At 35.7% G+C, this 21,312-nt stretch overlaps 1 protein-coding gene across 1 annotated transcript in view; it reads left to right on the forward strand.

The window, feature by feature from the left end:
- LOC145256437 (synaptotagmin-7-like) overlaps positions 1 to 21,312 on the forward strand; it is a 379,359-nt gene that overhangs the window by 297,433 nt on the left and 60,614 nt on the right. The window contains exon 4 of the mRNA XM_080115342.1: positions 10,996 to 11,166. Coding sequence (XP_079971468.1) covers positions 10,996 to 11,166 — 171 coding nt within the window. The remainder of the gene's footprint in view (positions 1 to 10,995; positions 11,167 to 21,312) is intronic.

The raw sequence follows: 21,312 nt of genomic DNA on the forward strand, positions 1-21,312 counted from the left end.
TAACAGCTGATTCCATGAACAAAACTTATTTCCTAAATTTTTCCGCCTGTGAAACTCTGTTTCGCTAACCTACTTTCCAGCTGACTACACTATTATCGTCTACAAGTTCTTATTGAGCCGGCCACTAATCAGATTATACAAAATTTATACCACTAACAATTATTATATTGTTGTCCCGGTGACCTCCTTACACTCATTAACCCTTATCCTCGAGTGGCCTTCTGGCCTTGATAATTGGTGACTCCCCTATAAAAAAGCTCCTCCATTCTTTACAGCCTAGTCTCTCCTTCATCTATGAAGTTATCCCCATTGAATCTTCCTATATAGAAGCATTATCAGCGATCGTCTGCAGCGCCCCTGTCAGGAAATGCAGAAAGGTTTATTTATAATTGTCTTTTACACCCGTTCAAAGAATACTTTTTTTTGAAGAGAGGGCCTTTCAACTCTAATTTGTGTTATATGGTGGAACTCACAGATCGGTGCAAACGTTTTTGCTGATATAAAATGTCATCTTCAAAATAAACAAGTGAAGCATGCATGGCCCTCCATGGGTGCACAGTGAACGAGGCATAAAAAAATATGACAAAGTTCAGCATTTGACTCCCCCCCCCATTTAGTCACAAAAGTCCCCAGGGGACGTCAAATTCTAATGAAAATGAACAAACGGTGCAGTTTTAGGGCTTAACATATGTCCCCAAAACGGAGTGTTTTTATTAGCACTAAAAGAGCCCCTGGGGCACACCCAAGAATTATCGCGAGGTATAGACAAACAAAATTATATAGAAATCAGTCAGTTACAACTTTTCAGAAAGTTTTATAAAAATCCAAGGCATTATTTTTTTGTTTTAATAAGCACAAAAGTGTCAACTTTAGCCCTAAAGGTACCCTTAGGGGAGGGGCAACCGGAGTTTTCCCGGAAAATCCGTTCTGTTACTTTTTTACTCATGTCATGTTTAATGTTTGTGAAAATTTTCAAAAAATTCTAAGGTGTATTGAGAAAAGTGCAGACAGACGAACGGACGAACGGACAAGGGTGAATTTATAGGTCCACCCTTTTTTTGTTGGGGGTCACAAAACCTGTTTTTGAAAATCTGATGATCAACAATAACGCCATTTGCGGGCTATAACTTGATTCCATCTATGAACAAGCTTATAAATGTGAAATGATGTTTTAATGATCTGAAGGAAAAGGTTTATGATTAATCATAGTGATATGTCATAGACCAATCATCGCTTCCGTTCAGTCAAGAAAGAAAATGGATACCACTTGTAAGGATAGCTGCGCATTTAATTGTGAGGCAACAGTTGCGCAATCATGAACTACACCTTTTCTGGATCGAAGAGAAATTCGGGACGACTGGAATTAATGCCGAGACAAGTGGGGAGCTCATACAATACCTGGTATTCCCAAATGATCACCCATTTTAGTACTGACCAGGTTCAACGTCGCTTAACTTCGCTGAGCTAACGGGAACCGGTGTGCCAACGTGATGGTGCCGTATATATATAGTAAGAAGTAATAAAAAAAATATGCATAAAATGAATTACAATAGTGTTAAATGCCCCTTCTACAAATCGGCAAAACTTTTGCACAGATCTGATAATTGCCTGCTTTGTCGCCCGAGAAACGCACCCTCGAATATTTTATAGATGTTAAAAAGACCGAGGATTCTGAATTATTTGTTTATTATCGATTTAAATCATGCTCTTTTTGTTTAAATACCAGGTGTACTTAAACTCCTCTTATATGTTTAAAATTAAATGCGTTTTATTTGCAGGTTACTATTAAAAATGTTTCATATCACCAATCGTTTAGACCGGACTTGACTCAGTTTTAATTACATTATACTAGTGAAACCTGTAAAATTTCAACAGTAGACTCATTCATATGTAATATACTGATGTTAGCATTCTGTGGATGTTCAGCGTAAAAGGAGATACCCTGATATTATTGTAACATTTTTGTTAAAACTGCAAAAGTATTTATCTAAACTAGCGGGGACACGTGGCCTAGTCCGATCATAAAATACGCTTAAATAGAATATTTAAATTTATCCAGATTTCGTATATATTATTATAGCAATTTTTTTTCAATTGTTATATATTATAAAGTTGTGATTTCAAAAATAAAAAATGCATCCGCATAACTTCGGTGCATCAGCTTGAATCGAAACCGAAACCAAAACTTATGAAAAATTCTTGGTAAAATTATTTATAAAAAATAGATGACTTGAGTTTTATCAGCTATAGTCGAAACCGAAACCGAAACTTATGAAGAATGCTTGGTAAAATTATTTATAAAAAATAGATGACTTGAGTTTTATCAGCTATAGTCGAAACCGAAACCAAAACTTATGAAGAATGCTTGGTAAAATTATTTATTACAAGAAATGGAAGGTTATAAGTACTAAATGATAGTAACTCGGAAGGAAAAAAAATGCAAGCGTATAGATGTAAAAAGAAAGATATCCTATTAATATATAGATTTAAGCACGTGATTATATTGCTAATAACACGGTACAACAATAACAAATAAAAATTGGTCAGCTATAGGCAAAGTTTGGTTTGTCAGCTTTAATGCTGTTTTAGTCTGACTTTGAAAATCTGCCCAACTTAAGTTTATAGATAAATGAAAGGATGATTTCAGATCCCCTCTAGCAAAGATCTTTATTTCCTGTTGATGTTTCTTCATCGACAAGAAATAAAGGTCAGAAAAGGTTCAATCTAGTAGATGACCTTAAGGGTTCAATTGTGTTCTACTAGAATACTAGTTATAGTAAATTAAGTTAGAAACCTGGTAAGAAATGACTTGAGAAAATGGTTTATTTTAATACTTTACTCTAGTTCACATGTGTTCTAAAAATCTAAATTGGCAATATTCCTTGTCACCGATGCCGTAATTCGCACCATTTTTTAACCTCACCATTTCTTCACAACTCCAAATCATACGTTACGCCTCGACGTAGTACGTGTGCACAGATCGCCTTCCTCAAAACGAACTCTCCCGTTCTTCAAATGGCTTGCTTTTATACAGCCCAAGATCGTCTAATTTGCATGTGAACAGCGAGAATTTGTAATGGTTTGCGCGACCGTTGAGGATAAAATAAACTGCACGTTGTAATTTTCTTCCGTTATTCAGCAGCTTAATCCTACAAAGCATGCAGACACTTTTTGAAGCAAGTAATTTTCACACTCGGTATCATTTTTTTACAACATATAGTGTATAAACAAACCTATACATATTTTGTTTTCTCAGTATAAAGTCTCAGAAATCAAGGGGTTTTTTTCTCCTGATACTAACACTTGATTTCTTTATGAGATACATAGATATCCAACTGTTCATTTAACGTTCGTTTTACATTTCATAATTGAGTTAGTAAAAAAAAAAATAATATTAATTTTTCTCTCCTCAATTGACTAATTAACTGTATATGAAGAATTGTGCACATTCTCCTGTTCTCATCAAATCACTGAAGTTAAGCAACGTTGAGACTGACCAGTACCAGATGGGTTACCATTTGGGAAGGCGAGGCGCTGTATGTACAATGAGGTAAAATATTAAGTTGGGAAACTGGCGCGATCTATCCTTCTCTCGGGTGTAGATGGGCCTCTCCTAAGCCACGGTAAGCAACCCATATCGTGATGGTGTCACGATACAAATATCCTTGATAGCCCTAGCGAAGCATCTCGTATTTAGCTGGGGACAAGATTTGAATTACTCTACACACTCGTGCCGTGAGTTCAATCTCGGCTACGGCCGCACATTCTTCTAGTAATGTTATCTCAAGTAACGGCACTTAGTTGCATACTTCACCAGACAAAGGGAATTCTTGTTCTGGAATCCGCTAAGATCAAGAGAACATGAATAAAATATCGTATACCTTTTTTGCTATTTAAAAGTTAATTGTGACAGATACACGGAAATGCTATTTAAAATTTAAAAGCATAACAACTAAAATCATAAAGTATTCTGAGGACTCTCCCATGCAAAATCTTTGGACTCTTCCGAACTCTATTAATTAACTAACAGTTATGACTCTCAGCGTTGTTAGTGTGCTTTCGTAGTTCACCATCTTGGCGCTACTTACTACGACGGTTGCTCTTTGTATATGCTGTTTTTGTTGTTGTTGTTGTTGTTGTTGTTTTTTGTTTTTTGTTTTTTTGTTTTTTTCAATATATATTTACCTTTTCTAACTCATCTCCGTGTTTTTCTTAGTGACCTTTTAAATGCTATTCCAAACTTGAGTGTGACAAACCACCGAAAGTTCTATTTCAGAATTAGGTGTGACATATTTACGAAAATACTTTTAAGAACTGGCGAATAGCGTCTCTTATAAAGACACTTGGTTTGATCTAACAAACAAAAAGTACAACGAAATAAAGACAGAAAGCAGAAATTAAAAAAAGAAAGAAAGAAAGAATGAAAGAAAAGGAAAAAAAATGAAAAGAGACAATCTATTAGAGGTGTAAAAGAGGGAGCACGAAATAAACTACACACCACGTGATGTTCGCCCTCGCTCGCAATCACCTACACGGCAAGTTTCGATGTACTAACAGATTTCTTCCTCTCAGGCAAATCGGACGAATTATTAATTCTATGGCTGCTTTCTTATTCATGGTTAGGCAAATACTTTCAAAATATTCCCATTTTTGTAGATGCATCTTCATTTCAAGTCAGTTATTTCCACAAAATTATTGTCATCCGGCATCGTGAATTCACCATAAATATCATCGTGTGACACTTTTATAACGCACAGAGCCCGGTTTTGAAGAGACCACCCTGGAAAAAACGCCTCTAGCATGCGTGTCTTCAAAACCACTTCCCACAATGTGTGTGTGTGTGTGTGTGTGTGTGTGTGTGTGTGTGTGTGTGTGTGTGTGTGAACTTCTATTGGTAACCTAGCATCCATATCTGAAGCCATACAGAGTAGATGGAGTGTATTCAACGAGGGGAACTTTCCCTTTTTACACTGAAATGTCAATTTCTCCACCCAAATGGTTAGATCGCACAAATAATTCGTAAACAACTACACACAACACTTTCCGTATACAAAACAAAAAAAAAACAGTAGGCAAGTTGATATTGCGAATTCAGGCGAAGTTTGTACGATCAATCCTCGTTGTCTTTTTGTGTGTGTGTTTTTTGGGAGGGGGGCGTTGTTTTCTGTATTCCTTCATGCTTAATAGACCTCCTCCAGAAAAAAAAAAAAAACGTTGAAGATTGTTTGAAATCTTCAACGTTTTTATTCTTTTCTGGAAGAGGTTTATTAAGCATAAAGGAAAACAGAAATAAACTGCCATAAAAGGTGCCTGAGGGCTAAATGCGTCGAAGACAGCCCTCGAGATCGTCGGCCTTGTACCAGAGATGAGCAAGTGCAAAACAAAAAATAAGATCGAATACTACCGCCACACCTGGGAACGTGCAGCACAGAGCATTCTTTTCTACTTTGATAGAAACCAACTAAGAAATGTATTTCTTATTATAGTACCTTTCTCACAAAAAGATATTAATCTTCTCTCTCTCTCTCTCTCTCTCTCTCTCTCTCTCTCTCTCTCTCTCTCTCTCTTTATATTTATATATATATAATCTATATATACATATAAAAGTGAACGTGTCTGTCTGTGTACATTTCCCTACGCAATAACTCTGTCAATTTTTAGTCTACAGACTCGAAATTTGATATACAGGGTACTGAGATTTGGGGAAATCTTTGTAATCCATTTTCGGCCAGAAATTTGACTTTTAAGGGGGCAAAGTTCAACGATTTGACCTTTGAGAACTTTACCAAACTCCTCCGACAATATTTGGGTATAAATAATTAAAATTTTAGATATAGGTTCCTTGGACATGGATCTAACTTAATAAATTGATTAGAGCCTAAAACAATAAATGTTAAGGGGACATAATAGAGGTCAAAGTTAAAAAAAATTGACCTCTGTGGCCTCTATCAAATTACTCAGACAATTTCTGGTCTAAACATTTGAAATTTTACATAAAGTGTATTCAGAGATAGGGCAAGCTTTTTAATCGGTTTGGGTCGAAAATTAGAGCTACCAATATATAAATGTATGTATGTATGTTTGCATGTCTGCCTAAAACTTTCGACAGACGCGACGGATTTTCACAAGATCAGTATCGTTTGAAGCTCGCCCCTTCAGACGACAAATACCTAAAAATTGGTTTAAAACATTATTTTCTTTATCCTCAACTGGGCACTTTTCTACAGGGAGGGGTTGCTTTTTTCGCTGATATTTTCGAAAGTCATCCCTTCTTTTCGATTGTCTAGCCTTAATTAAAACCTTCGTCACTCCCAGTTTGCCGGTGGTCGTAACAGCAAAGACGTCACATTTTCCCCCCCGTTCTTTCCCTCCTTCACGGTACGGGTTCGAGCCTGCTTTCCTACTACCACTTTTTTTTTTTTTGCTCAACATACACCTCCAAATACCCGACTGAAATGCTAGTTAAATAATATTTACTAGCAGAACCCATAGAAATTCCACGGTAGTTGAAAATTTTTAAAACACATACATAAAATAAAAAAAATAAAATAAAACAAATAACTACGAATTTAAAACAATTTTTAGCAAATTCTTTTCTAACTCTTTAAAGCTAAAAGAATTAGTTACAAGGGATTTAGATTTTTTTCAATGTTAATTTAGCACACAACACATTTTGTTTTGCTTTTTTTTGTTTTTTCTGAATATTTTTTATATAAATTATAAAGGAACTGATGTCAATTGATTTGCACATTTTTTTTAATTTAAAAAAAAATTGTAATAAAATCTTACAGTCTCCTCTCAACATGACATTTTTAATTATAAAATTAAATACCCAGTTTGAAACCGTAAACAGACAGCCATCTTTTTTGAAAATTTTTTGAGAGGAAATAGTCTTAATGATGTTTAACTGATAAAGAGCGATTATAAAGGGAGGTAATTCGTTTCTCATAAATTACTGTTTACGATGATGATACTTTTTGTGACACTGGACGTGGACGTACGGACAAGTAAATTGATATTTAGATTCCTTCATACTTACGGACACTAATGTTTCATCCTTACGCAATCATCAGTGTAGGATGGGAATTCCTGCCAGTTGAGAGATTCGAACACCACCACGAAGCATACCTTTATATATATATATATATATATATATATATATATATATATATATATATATAATGTATTTTGTCTGTGTGTTATTCCACCCTCGTTGGTGCTTGACTGGATTCCAATATTTGGATCCTCCTTATAAAACATTCACAAAACGAACTCGTATTTGATGGCGAAGTTTCCATGGACAGAGTTTCTTTGCAAGAGTTTCCGGTTTGTGTAACACATTACTGCTGATTACAACCTGGTCGTCTTTAAATCTTCCCCCCAACATGTACTTGTCCTAAAACACAATTCATACTATTGATCAATGTTAATATATATCTTTGTAGATTTTTCCAAAGCATACGACTCCGTACATAGAGGAAAAATGGCCAGCATATTAAAAGCATATGGCATTCCTAATGAAGGCATTAATGCTATCATGGTGCTATATGAGCATACTCGAGCAATGGTTAGGCCGCCAGATGGAGACACTGAATTTTTCGACATTCGCACCGGGGTTCTACAAGGAGATACTCTTGGCCCTTTTCTTTTCATTGTCTGTCTTGACTTTGTACTTTGCACCTCTGTTGATATACACAATACGCTAGGCTTCACCCTAAATGAATCCAGAAACGGATGTCATCAATCAGCACACATAACTGATGCAGATTACGTATGCGATATTCGTTTGTCCGCGAACAACACTGGTGATGCGCAAACACTGTTAAGTGAGCTAGAAAAGTCTGCAAATAACATTGGTCTCCACATTAATGCGGATAAGACAAAGTTTATGACTTTCAATGTGAAAGGAGAAATCAGGGCTCTGGTTTGATCAACACTGAAAGAAGTCGCTGAGTTTACGTATCTGGGCAGCAACATAGCTTCCACGGAGAGAGATATCGAAATTCGCATCTCAAAAGCATGGGCTGCATTGGATGGGCTGCGTTCAGTATGGACTTCGGGACTAACTAACAAACTGAAAAGGCAGTTCTTCAAGACAGTGGTAGAGTCTGTCCTTGTTTACGGTGCTACAACCTGGACACTAACCAAAAGATTGGAAAGAAAACTAAACCGCGCATACACCCATATGCTACGAACAGTATTAAATATATCATGGCAAAATCATCCCACGAAGCAGCAACTTTATGGCAACCTACCTGCCATATCTAATACCATCAGAGAAAGACGCTTCCGATTTGCCGGTCATTGTCTCAGGAGCAAGCATGAATTGGCGAGTGATGTATTGCTATGGACTCCACAACACAGACGCACAAGCAAAGGACGACCATGATCCACGTACATTCAGCAAAATAGCACACGACGCCAACTGTGAGCCTGGGGATCTGAGGCAGCTGATGTAAGACAGGAAACTCTGGAGAGGAAGAGTCACATTGGTCCGGGCAAGGATCCCGTCATGATGATGAATGTTTATATTCTCATACTGTACTTTGCTTTTAGCTAATAATGATTCCGTCATATCAACTCTTATCCTCTAGTTCCTTTTTGGCTATGAAAAATAGTGACTGAATGGTAAACCACAATTACTATGTTATATTCTGTTTTTATTTTTATTTTTTATTAAATCCCTAAATGCCAAAGTTGTTGAAACAAAAATTAAGAATCGAAACAAGTAGTTTATTGTAACAGAATTCTAACAGTATATTGGCAAAAATCAACTTTATATATATATATATATATATATATATATATATATATATATATATATATATATATATACTCAGCTCCCCAGCCCCGACTCAAGACAGTAAAAAGCAGAACGTCAGCTCATATCGACATCGTGTTTATCTATGTTGTTTCATTCCGAAAGTATTTAATAGATTACAAGAGATGACAATTGTTCTGAAATAATAGCATGTCACAATCATGTTGAATAACATTCTGTCGTGTTGGTAAATGCGAAATGGAAAATAAAGATTTATGTCTGAGTACCCAATGAAATAGAATTAGAAATAAATAGAGAAGTGGACATTCATTATTTCCCTTAGAAATGAGTTGTAGATGAAAAATAAATTCACTTAATGGCAAAACGAAATATTTACGGTTATTCATGGTAAGTGCAGATTGAAATAATTGAGTCTGCGAAAGAGGAAGTAGAAACTAATTAGTGGGTCAATTTTCATACTACTAACTCTAAGCATGTCGTATTTCGAAAATGAATCGGTGCGGAAACTTGTAGCTAGTTACGCATTGTTATTAAACCGAACGATAAATACAAGAAAACGTGCATGAGGTACAGACAGGTAGTGTGACCATTTTGGATTAATGCGTGGCCCCAATTTTTCTTTTTATATACCCACTTTTTATAGACGGGAATAATCGTCTCTCTCTCTCTCTCTCTCTCTATATATATATATATATATATATATATATATATATATATATATATATATATATATATATATATATATATATAATTATTTCCACAGTCAAAAAACGTCGCAGCTCACAAGAGTCATGACAATCAAGAAACCAGAAGTCCAAGATTCGAGTTTCGCCCTCATTTCGGCTCATCAGTTAGACATATCCGAACTATATATATATACTAGCAGGGAAACCCAACGTTACCCGGGATTGAATGAGAATCAACGAATGATCCACTATTCTAATACTTTTAGTCATCGAAATCGGTGAAGTCGCACATTTTTCACTTACATAGATTGATTGCTAGTCGGGAACCAACCACGATGTACTGGAAAGAACTTGCACATGCCCACAGTAATTAAATCTTCAAAACATTGCCGTCTACATTGCATTGTAGAGAAGCTATTGTTAACTTTAAAAAATATTATTATATAATGGTTGAATTACATTTTAAAATGCAAGAAGCAAGTACAATGGTTCAATTGTGCCTTAGACAGAGACATTGGTTTCGAATACGCCCTTGTCTTAGACAAAGAGAAAGAAGATGGACAATTATTGGTAAACTAGACTACCCGTGACCCGTTGGGTCAGTATGTTATATTAGCTATGGAATTAATGTATGAGCGTGACACTTGTGACGTAAAGAAAATAGTTTTTGTGACATAACAGAAACATTTCTATGAAAGTATATCAAAAATGAAAAAAAGGAATATAGATCGATTTCTATGAGTCGTTCTGTTTATAATTATTTATTTTTGAAAAAAAAAACTTACAGCCATTGAATTATAAATGGTTAGCCAGACTTATAGGTAAATCTGCACTATTCAAATTTTGATCTATCATTTAATTTAAACGCAAAAAGATAATTAGGACGCTGAAAATGTACACAGTAAAACAATACGTGGTAAAATGCTCTTATTTTTGTCAAAGGTTAAAGTAGATTTATTTGTAGGAAAATTGCGTTAAAATAACTTAAACGTAATACGGAAATGAACGATATAAAAATTGCAGAAAGTATTAACAATTATTTAGATAATTTAAACGCGAAAAAATGGGACGCTGAAAACGTACACAGTAAAACAATACGCTGTCAACGGGTCAAATTTGATTTATTTGTAAGAAAATTGCGACAGTATACTTGTAATAAAGAATAGTTGCAAAACATCCTCAACCTTCCCATATTAAATGATAATTTCGAAATAATAACGTTAATATTTCAGTGCGCAGGTCAAATTCTGCAAAAGTAGCGATTTGTATTTATTTGTTTACGCTGTTATGGGTTTATGTTTATGTACACATGCGCAACCGGAAGTCGTAAACCGGATGTTGGGTTACAACACTCGTTACAAGGTCATTTGAGTTTTATAATTATATAGATTGTTGTTCAAAGAGTTAATGTCTTGTTTGTGTTGTGGAGTGTAGACTGTTACTAAAAAAATTAGTGTTTCTACTGTTGATAAAACAATTCTTATTGATTAACATTTTTTCTCTTTTGTTTCTTTTCAAATCTGGAAGCTGATTTCTCTGATTCCGACATAAACACCGTAGACGATATTTACCGCTCTTACCGTTTTGAGATGCTGGAAGAGGAAAAGGAGGATGGCACGGCTGTCAGCCCATCTGGAAAACGAAGCTTATCTCTGGCTGAAATCGGTAAAGATGGCAAAGGAACAGCATCACTTGATGGTAAGTAAAGCTGATTCAGTATGGCTCCGAGAGGATTATGGTAGAAAAAATACTGTAATACTAAATTTTTATCCCATTAAAAACGGATAAGTTGACTTAGAAGGAGTACTTTATACCATATTGATGCCTGAATGCCATGATTCGGACGTCTACTCGGTCTCTGAGTTAGGAAGTAGTCTACGATGTGTCAGTGTTTGTATCTGTGGTGTCTCCACGTAATTGTTTTTATCGTTTTAGTAGTTCATGTTCTGTGCACAGGTTCAGTAGAAGTTGCCCATTGGTGTTGCGGTCTCTGATACTCTAGCAGTCAATGATCTCCTTTAACAGACGATATTCCATGCCTACTAGAACATAAAGTCACCAGCACAAGCTTGTCATGTGCGGGTATTGACTGGATAGTCAGTTGAGATCAGGGACGGTGCGCACACAGAGATCAGGGTGATGTGTCTGTCCCGTGTGATAAGAATGTCGACAGTCATCATGATTGGACGTGAAATTATCCTATTGAAGAAGCTGAGACTAGATAGCGAAGCTGATGGTATTAATGTGCAGTTCCTCAGGGGCATTCCCTTTCCAAAATATAATGCATCCCGTTCCAGTTTCCCTAATGCTGCTCTTTTCGGGTGGTCTGGTATCCCTAAGGGCTGCAGCAATGACGTTGAAGCTGGTAAGCTCCATGCAGATGAGGGCTGTTCGCCGTTCATGGAGGGTGCGGATGTTCTATCCACATACTTAAAAGGGTGTTGTTGTTGTTGTTGTTGTTGTTACGACGGCATTAATAGGATATCTGTCAGTTGCGGAAAACTATCAAGACGGGTTTGCCGTACTGATTCTGTATCGGGATGTTTGTTAGTTTAAAAAAGAACAGTCGTTTAAAGTTAAAACATATAAATATAGTATAGAGATGTTTGTTAGTTTCATATTTATAAATATGGTATAGAAGTGTTTAGAAGATAGAAAACGTCGATAAAGTTAAAATATATAAATACTGTATCGGCATGTTTGTTAATTAAAAAAAGCTATAAAACTTAGAATATATAAATAAGGATGTTTATTATTTTAAAAGGCAGTCTTTAAAACTTAGAGCATATAAATACGATATAAGGATGTTTGTTAGTTTAAAACAACAGTCGTTAAAAGCTAAAACATGAATATTATATGAGAATGTTTGTTAATAAGAGAAAAAAATAGTTAAACGTAAGTAACTGAGTTTTGGATTGTTTTAATCAATGTATATCCGTCAAAACATGTAAATACAGAATTGGAATGTCTATTAGTTTGTTTTGTTTTTGTTTTTTTTTACATAGGCGTCACCACTTATCAAGGCCGATAGGCCACTCAAGGATAAGGGTTAGAGAGTGTACAGTAGTCAAAAGGACAATATAGTAATCGATAGTAATGGAAGTTCGGTAAATTTGTTTACTTAAGTGGAACGGCTCATCAGAAACTTGTTCACGTTAGACTTGAAGACAACCATATTATAGACAGCTGGAAAGCAGGAAAACGGAAGACAGTTTCTACAGACATGCAGTTCTAAGAAAGAAGCTTTGTTCATGGAATCTATGTTTAAGTTTAGACACATATAAAGAGTGGGGAGAATTATTGATAGTGTTTTCATCTAGTCGAGTGTTTCTTGTGAAAGTTTGGCGAGGGGGGGACCATAGATTGAAGCTCAGTCGAACACTTTCCATGAAAATAACGATAAAGCAGAGACAAACTCGCAACATCTCTTCTGTGAGATAGAGGTTGCAGCGAAGAGAAAAGGACATCTCCCACCAGGCCACAAAGTCTATTTTGAACCCTATCAAGGCAGGACAAGTCTTTTCTAGCAGCTCCTGTCCATATGTGGCAACAGTATTCCATCCTTAGACGTATCTGGCTCTTATATAGATAGAGAATTGCATCAGCAGTGAGATATCTACTGGATCGATAGAAGGATCCGACCATTTTTCCAGCGGCCTTGGCAACAGATTTGATGTACGTATTCCATTTAAGATCAGGAGTAAAGGTCAAGCCCAGAAGCCTGTCAAAACTTGAGGCCTCCCCAAAAACAAAACAAAACAAAACAATCGTTAACAATTAAAACATTTAAATATGGTATGTGGATGTATATTGGTAAAAAATAAATTTGCAGTAAAAATCAAAATATTCAAATACAGTATAGGGATGTTTATTAGTAAAAACAGTTATTAAAAATTAAACATTTAAATATGGTATCGACATATTTATTAGTGAAATTGCAAATACGTGAACAGTTGATTTATTTAATCAAGAATGCCGGCCAAAACTTGTAACTTCGGTGGCGGGATGTATGTTGATCACAACATATCTTCCAAACCACCATTTGCAGAGAACATTGTTGCCACATCCAGGTCCTAAGTAATTCGCAATTGTGTTTTTCGGTCTTTTCAATTGGGACTCGTGGCGCAGTGGTTAGAGTACTTAGAAAAATCAATTGTAAAAGTGATATTCTCCTGGAGATTGAAGGTTCAATTCTCAGTGTGAGCAGCCGAAAAATACAATTGTAGATTACTTAGGCTCTCTATCTAGTCATGGCTGATGGAACAAGAGCATGCTACCCCGTGAAGTAAATAAAGGGTTCCGCTCGAAATTCCGTCCGAATTCCCGAGTTCGACAGAAACATTCCCAAGTTCGACAATACACCTGAAGAAGGTCGGAGGTTACATTGTTACATTGTAAAAATAACTCTCAAGATGAGAATAGTAGTCCGAAGAATCCAAATAATACGAATAACCAATCCTCATCTCAAAAATTCAGAAACGTGGTCCCAAATATTAACGCCTTACGTCTAAGTGGCAGTATACCTGGTTTGAACTGAATAAGATTTTAAAAATTGTAAATTCAATGTAAAAAAATTTATAACTAAAATATGATTGTGTAGCAGAAGCAGCAATAACTAAAATGAGGGGAAAAAGAGCTTACCTCGGGTATGTCAGTTGTGTCACCAGTTGGGGGGAAAAAGAGAATTCCAAGATGGTGTCCGAGGGTTTTTATTAGCATTTACCCCATGCAACTCTCGGAAAATCACGTTTCTGTCTCATGTGATTATGCAAATGGATAATTCCCGGCCACTATAAAAGCAGGAGGCTAGAGACGAGTCGGCAGTGTCCTGCAAACTGTGTGTGTGGGTTTCAGATTGCTAAACGTTAGCAATTGATTTGGGGGGGGGGTAATGTCAATCAAAACATTAAAACACTATATCGACATTTATATGTAATAAATGCATTTCTTTAGGCTTGATAAAGGATTTCTTTTTTTAATAAGCAGTTCCCCTTTTTCTTCTTTTATTTATTTATTTTTGTTTTTGGTTTAAAATATTAATAAATAACCGATGTTTAAAATCAGTTAAATACGAGAAATTTAAGCGTCAGGCTAAGACGCAATTGTGAATACAATATGAGATGTTCGTTTATGTATTCCTGTATTCAGAAAAGTGATTAAATGCATTATGAAAAGAGGATTAAATGTATTATGAAACAGTAATTAAATATATGAAAAAGTGTTGTAAACCCGTGCTAGGGGGCATAAATGAAAGAAACCACAAGTAGTGTATAGCGTATGAATATAGTATGTAGTTGTCATAAAGAATACAGGAGCCACTAAAGTGGTATGAGAGGAACATGTTCGTAGCATGCGGTTAAACATGGTATGAATGTCTCCCTTTAGTCTCTGAAACCAGTGGTATTGATAGGACTGGTTGATTCCACTTAGTTCTCAAATAGGGCTACCAGCGACATCTTCAATGGAGTTTTTTACTTGGCGTAATTCTGTAAACTTGTAAAAATTGTTGCAGCGCTTTTTCTGAGGGCATTCCTTTAGCCTTCTTCAGGGCTCTTTTCAGCGTGTCTGCAAACATCTCTGCCTGACCGTTGGATCGGAGATGATAGGTTGGCGTCGTTATGTGGTTAACCTGGAAATCCTTGCAGAAGCTTTTAAAATCTGCTGAAGTGAATTGTGGTCCATTGTCTGACATTAGACAATCGACCACACCAAACCTAGCGTACAAGTCGTGAATAGCACTGATTGCAAAATCCGTCGTTGGACTTTTACATCGAAATACCTCAGGCCATTTTGAAAAACTGTCTACCACTATTAACTAATAATTTTCATCCAGTGGATCTGCGTAATCTACGTGTATTCTTTGCCAGTGGTGGTCCACTTTAGGCCACGGGCTAAATTTTATTGGGGGCGCTTTTGCAGCCAATGCGCATCCCTTACACGACTTTACCGTACCTTCTATATCAGTGTCCATACTCTTCCAGTAAACGTAGAACCTCATGAGACTCTTCATTCGCATAGCCCCATGGTACCCCGTATGGAAATCTTTTAGAATTTTCTTTTGTAGTGTAGCTGAGATTACTACTCTTTCTCGGTACAACAGTACCTCATTGCACATAGAAAAAGCTTCTCGCTACCGATTCATCCGATTTAATTTTTTGTTTCGTTTCTTTGATGAAACTATCTTATTCAGCCTCCCTTATTATATCTTCCAAAGTCACTGGTAGTTCCTTAATCGTATTACATAGTGTTTTTGTATAGTCTTTTTCACTTTGTAGTGACGCTATTACTGTGTGTTCCAGCGGTTCCCTTGATTTCGAGATTAATCGTGACAATCCGTCTGCGTGACTTAACTTCGCAGATGTCAGAAATTCCATACTGAAGTCGTAATTCAGAAGAATAGTCCCCCATCTTTGCAGTCTATTGGCTGTGTAAGTTGGCAGACCTACTTTAGAGCCAATGATGATTATAAATGACATGGTCAGATTGTAACTTCAATTTACGACCGTGTAAATCAGTAGAAATTTTTAATCCCGAATATGGTCCAGAGTGCTTCCTTTTCGATTTGGGAGTAATTCTTCTCGGCAGGCAGTAAAGTTCTCGACGCATGGGCGATCAGCTTAGAGGACCCATCCGGCATCTTGTGTTGAATGCATGCCCCGATCCCATAAAGAAATTGCGTTGGTTGCGACAATAATCTCTTGTTTCGGATTGAAATGAGTCAGGGATAAATCTAACGTTAATACATCTTTTAATTTCTAAAACGCTGCCTAGCACTCAGGCGTCCTGTCCCATATTTTTGGCCTTTTTTAATAATACATTCAATGACGCACGCAATTCATGCATGTTCTTAATGAACGTTTGATAATAGTTCGCGAGCCCTAAAAATCTCTGCGATGTAGTTACATTATGAGGCTCTGGCATGTCTTTTATAGCTGTGAATCTATCGTGATCGGGTTTCCTCCCGTCCTTATCTATGATATGACACAAGTATTTAATTCGTTCAAAAATAATCGCGTTTTGCTTCCTTCAATGTGAAACCGTATTCTTTTATTCTGTAAAACACTTGAAATACGTGATCTCTATGTTGTTAAAATTTTTTATCATTATCAAGAATATCGTCTAAATAGCCTATTGCGAAATCCAAACCGGTCAGCAAAGTATCGATTACCTGTTAGAAAATTGCAGGTGCTACTTTTATACCAAATGCTAATCTATTCAATTTATAAAGTTCTTTGTGCGTTGAGATACACAAAAGTTTCGAGCTTTCTTCCCCTACTGATATTTGTAAGTACGCCTCGCTTAAGTCTATTTTGAAAAAACAGATTTCCGCCATTTAACTTAGCGAATACTTCGCCTGAGTTTGGTAGTGGGTAGTGATTGTCCTTAAGCGCCGCATTCAATCCGGTAGAGAATCTGTGCATACCCTAATCTCTTTGGATTTTTTTTTCACATATACTTGGTTGTAAATTCAGTAGTAATAATTCTCCATGCAATTGTTTTCTGGGTTCTGTTTCAACTCGTAGTCTTTGCAAAATCCCTTTTTCAGCAAGAATTGTTGTCCTTTTTTGAAGTCTTCTTTATCCCGTATTTGTGGATTTTTATGCTCGAATGTTGTTTCCCCCCCCCCCTCCCGTAATGTTGACAAATAGTTTTCCCCGTTTTTCACCGAACTTTTGAAAAATAAATACTTCTGAAGTTTCGAATTTCCTCCGAGTGTAGGAAAAAATTATATTAGTTCTTTTTTCTTGAATCCCTCTAGTCGTCAAATATTGTTTTCCAATGGGTGGTTTTAGAGTGAGTCCTTGCCCGAATATTCGTCATCCAGTTGTTGCAAGCAATTGTTGTAGATTGATCCGGGCATTCTTGAATCATCCTCGTCAGACAGTTGTTGTAGACCAGTGCTAGGGTTTATAAATGAAAGAAACCACAAGTAGCGTAAAGTGTATAAAATATAATATGTGTTTATCATAAAGAATACAGGAGCCACTAAATTTGTATGAGAGGAACGTGTTCGTAGCTGCGATTGAACATAGTATGAATGTCTCCATTTAGTCTCTGAAATCAGTGGTATTCATAGGATTAGTTGATTCCACTTAATTCTCAAATAGGGGTGATGTGTACCCCACAACAAAAAGTGATTAAGTATTTTTTTAAAATTTATTAAATATATTATGAAAAAGTGATTAAATATATTATGAAAAAGTGATTAAATGTATTATGAAAAAAATGGCTAAATGTATTATGATAAAATGATTAAGTATGTTATGAAAAAGTGATTAAATGTATTATGAAAAAGTGATAAATTTTATTATGAGAAAGTGACTTAATGTATTATGAAAAAGTGATTAAATATATTATGAATAAGTGATTAAATATATTATGAAAAAGTGATTAGATATATTCTGAAGACCGTACTGATGAAATACAATTTACCTATATTTTGTTATTTTTCAAAAAGAATTAGGACGTCAGGTAGAATATAAGTGAATTTGAGGGAGCGTTTGTCATTTATTTTCAAAATCTAGTCTGGTTTGTAAGAAATATTATGATTATAAAACAGACAGTAAATGATGGCTTTATAGTAAGTATACATGTTAACTTTTATTTTTTTATTTCGGACTATTAGTCTCATCTTTTATTAGTTGTTGTTTTTTTTTTTGTTTTTTTTTTAATCTTTTTTTTTTATTGGTTCACAACGTTTCGGCCAACTTCCTCTGGCCTTCGTCAGGTGGTAACCGCGACGGATAGGAACTTCGAATCTCCCAACCGCATTCTCAGCCATCACTGCCATCCGTAGTTGTTGTCGTCTCACCACATTTTTGACCAATTACCTCCTGACGAAGGCCAGAGGAAGTTGGCCGAAACGTTGTGAACCAATAAAAAAAAAGATTAAAAAAAAAAAACAACAACTAATAAAAGATGAGACTAATAGTCCGAAATAAAAAAATAAAAGTTAACATAAAAATGCTCATCTCAAAATAAAAATTCCAAGTAAGTATGCATATTCAGAAAATAACCCGATGAATGCGAGTGATCTGGGAGTAAATAATTGTAGTGGAGTGAAAATGTTTTCTGTTTTTGTGTGAACTTATGTATTCGAAAGAAGCAACTAAAAATATATGTAATAAATGGTAAAAGGAAAAGAAATATAAGCATATTTTCTGAAAACAATTATTAACAAATGTTGTCAGTGGCTGGTTAAAAAGATTAGCATATAGAGTGGTTATTTTCCTATAATGTCTGAAGGCATCGATAAAAATGACATTATATGTGTGTGTGTATGTGTAAACATATACATGTAATTATTTGCTATAATAATTATTAAATACCTACAGAGACTAGGCTTTCATCCTTTCGGGAATCATCAGCGTAGGGTGTCACGATTACCGCCGGTCAAGAGATTCGAACCCGGCAACGAAGCCATCTCTGACTCCATTAGCAAAGAACAAAACCACACGGCCACAGTCAACCGCGAGAAATATCGTTTAAATTTAAACATTTTTAAATGTCTAAATGTCTGTCAGAGTGATCAAATGATTATAATATTATGATATAACCACACACACACACACACACACACACACACACACACCAATATTTTTTCGATTCCGATACAATTACCGATTCCGATTCTTTATAAATCCCTCAATATTTAACAATAGATTTGTTATTTATTCTTGATTATCGTAAAACACATTGAATGTGTAGATATTTTCTCAAATGTAAAAATATACTTCTGGGGATGATCTATATACACTCCTGACCAAAAATTTAAGATCAGCTGAAAATCTTTAAAAATAAACTTTTTTAAGGATATATTTTAAACTCCAGCCGCTTAAGGTTACCAGTACAACAACCTAAAAGGTGATGGGAAAAAACTAAATTCCAAACATTTAATTCAGAAATTTACATTTTCATAAAATGAGGCATTTTAAACTTGATCAAAATTATAAGACCAGAGCTATAAATTCTACGAAATAGTTCGAAAAGTGCATGAAAACATTCAACAACCAAATTTAATAATGAGTTCTAACTCCACTGGTTTTATTGACTTCAAAATTCTTTGGGGCATGCTTGAAATAAACGTTTCCATTAAAGTGGGGGGGATACTGATACAGTTTCTGAAGATGGCTTCACGAAGTTCTTTTTTTTTTAATATTGCTTGCTATTTCGATAAACATCTCTACGCCATCCCCAAACATTTTCAATTGGGTTCAAGTCTGGTGAGCATGTAGGATGTCCCAAGAAGTGGATCCCATTTTCTTTCAGAAAGGTCAAGGTCCGTCGTGCAGCGTGGATTGCAGTCTTATCCTGTTGGAATAGCCATCCATTCCCACACAAACAATGACCCTCCGTCATCAACGATGCTTTTTGTAGCATGCTAACATAGCCAACAGCTGTCTGACAACCCTGCACCACCTGGAGCTCCATTCTTTCCTCAGTAAGAAAAGGCACCTCATACCATTAGCGACCCTCCACTACTATGACGTGTGGAGAAGATTTAAGGAGGCATGTTTTCGTTATGCCAATATCGTTGGAAGCCATTAGAACCATCTAAATTGAATTTTTTTCTCATCAGAAAACAGGACTTTCTTCCATTTCTCACGCCTCATGTTTGTTATTCACGACCAAACCTTAAGCGGTCCACCTGGTGACGTGGAAGTAGGCGAGGGATTTGTTTACGCCTTTTATTTACCATACCTTTTTGTCGCACGTGTCGTCTGGTGGTTACTGGACCGCAATCAGCATCTGTGACTGCGTTAATTTGACTAGAAGAAAGTCTCCTGTCGTTCATTACAACCCGTCTTATTCTCCTACTTAATGCAGGAGAAAATGGGGCGCGGGGGGGGTCAGTGGATTTCGCTTTTCCATAATTGTCGCTATTCTTTAGAAAGTTGTAAATCACAGTTTTACTGCGATTTACCTTAACTATGATTGACCACTGTGAAAAACCCTGTTCATGGAAATCTAGAATTCTATCACGCTTAACTTCGATAAGTTTGCCTGCTATAAGCATGGTGAAACCTTTATGCAATGATTGCTAATCTGTAGCTGAACTAAAAATAATTTATACCCCTGGTCTTGCAATTTTATAAAAATGTAAATTTCTCAATCAAATGTTTGGAATATAGCTTTTTATTTATCCATAATAAGTATTGGTAACCTTAATTAGGGAGATTTATAATCTATCCTTTAAAAAAATATTTCTTTTTAAAGATTTTCAAGTGGTCTTAAATTTTTAATCAGGAGTATATTAATTTAACTGGTAGTTTAAACATCAATAGATATTTGTTATTTTATCATTACTACTAGCAGTGGAATATTTTGCTTTAAAAAAAAATCAAATGAAAACGAAAATTATTAAAGGAATCGGTTTTGGCATGGAAAAATAGGGACAACTTTTTTTCGATTCCGATATCACGAGAAGTTCTGATTTTTTCTGATTTTCGATTTCGACTAATCGTCCCAACACACACACACGCACACACACACACACACACACACACACACACACACACACACACACACGCACACACACACACACACGCACACACACGTACACACACACACACACGTACACACAAACACACACACATATAAATATATAGAAATAAGTTATGAAAATATATATGGCAGTTAAGCTACACAGGATATTCCACGTTTCATTCTTGTGAGAATTCGTCAGGCTTATGCAAAAGGTTGTGGCAATCGCGCTTTTATATATATATGCACATGCTATTGAATTTTCTAGTTAGCCAACCAGCTTACTAATTTCCACCGTGCTCATCCTAATCAGCCAATGGGAGGGCACTTCAGGACAAAGGCACCGGGATATTCTGTGAA

Source organism: Euprymna scolopes, chromosome 32, assembly GCF_053919585.1.
Source record: "Euprymna scolopes isolate OS-2025 chromosome 32, ASM5391958v1, whole genome shotgun sequence".
In the NCBI taxonomy this organism is placed as follows: Eukaryota; Metazoa; Mollusca; class Cephalopoda; order Sepiida; family Sepiolidae; genus Euprymna; species Euprymna scolopes.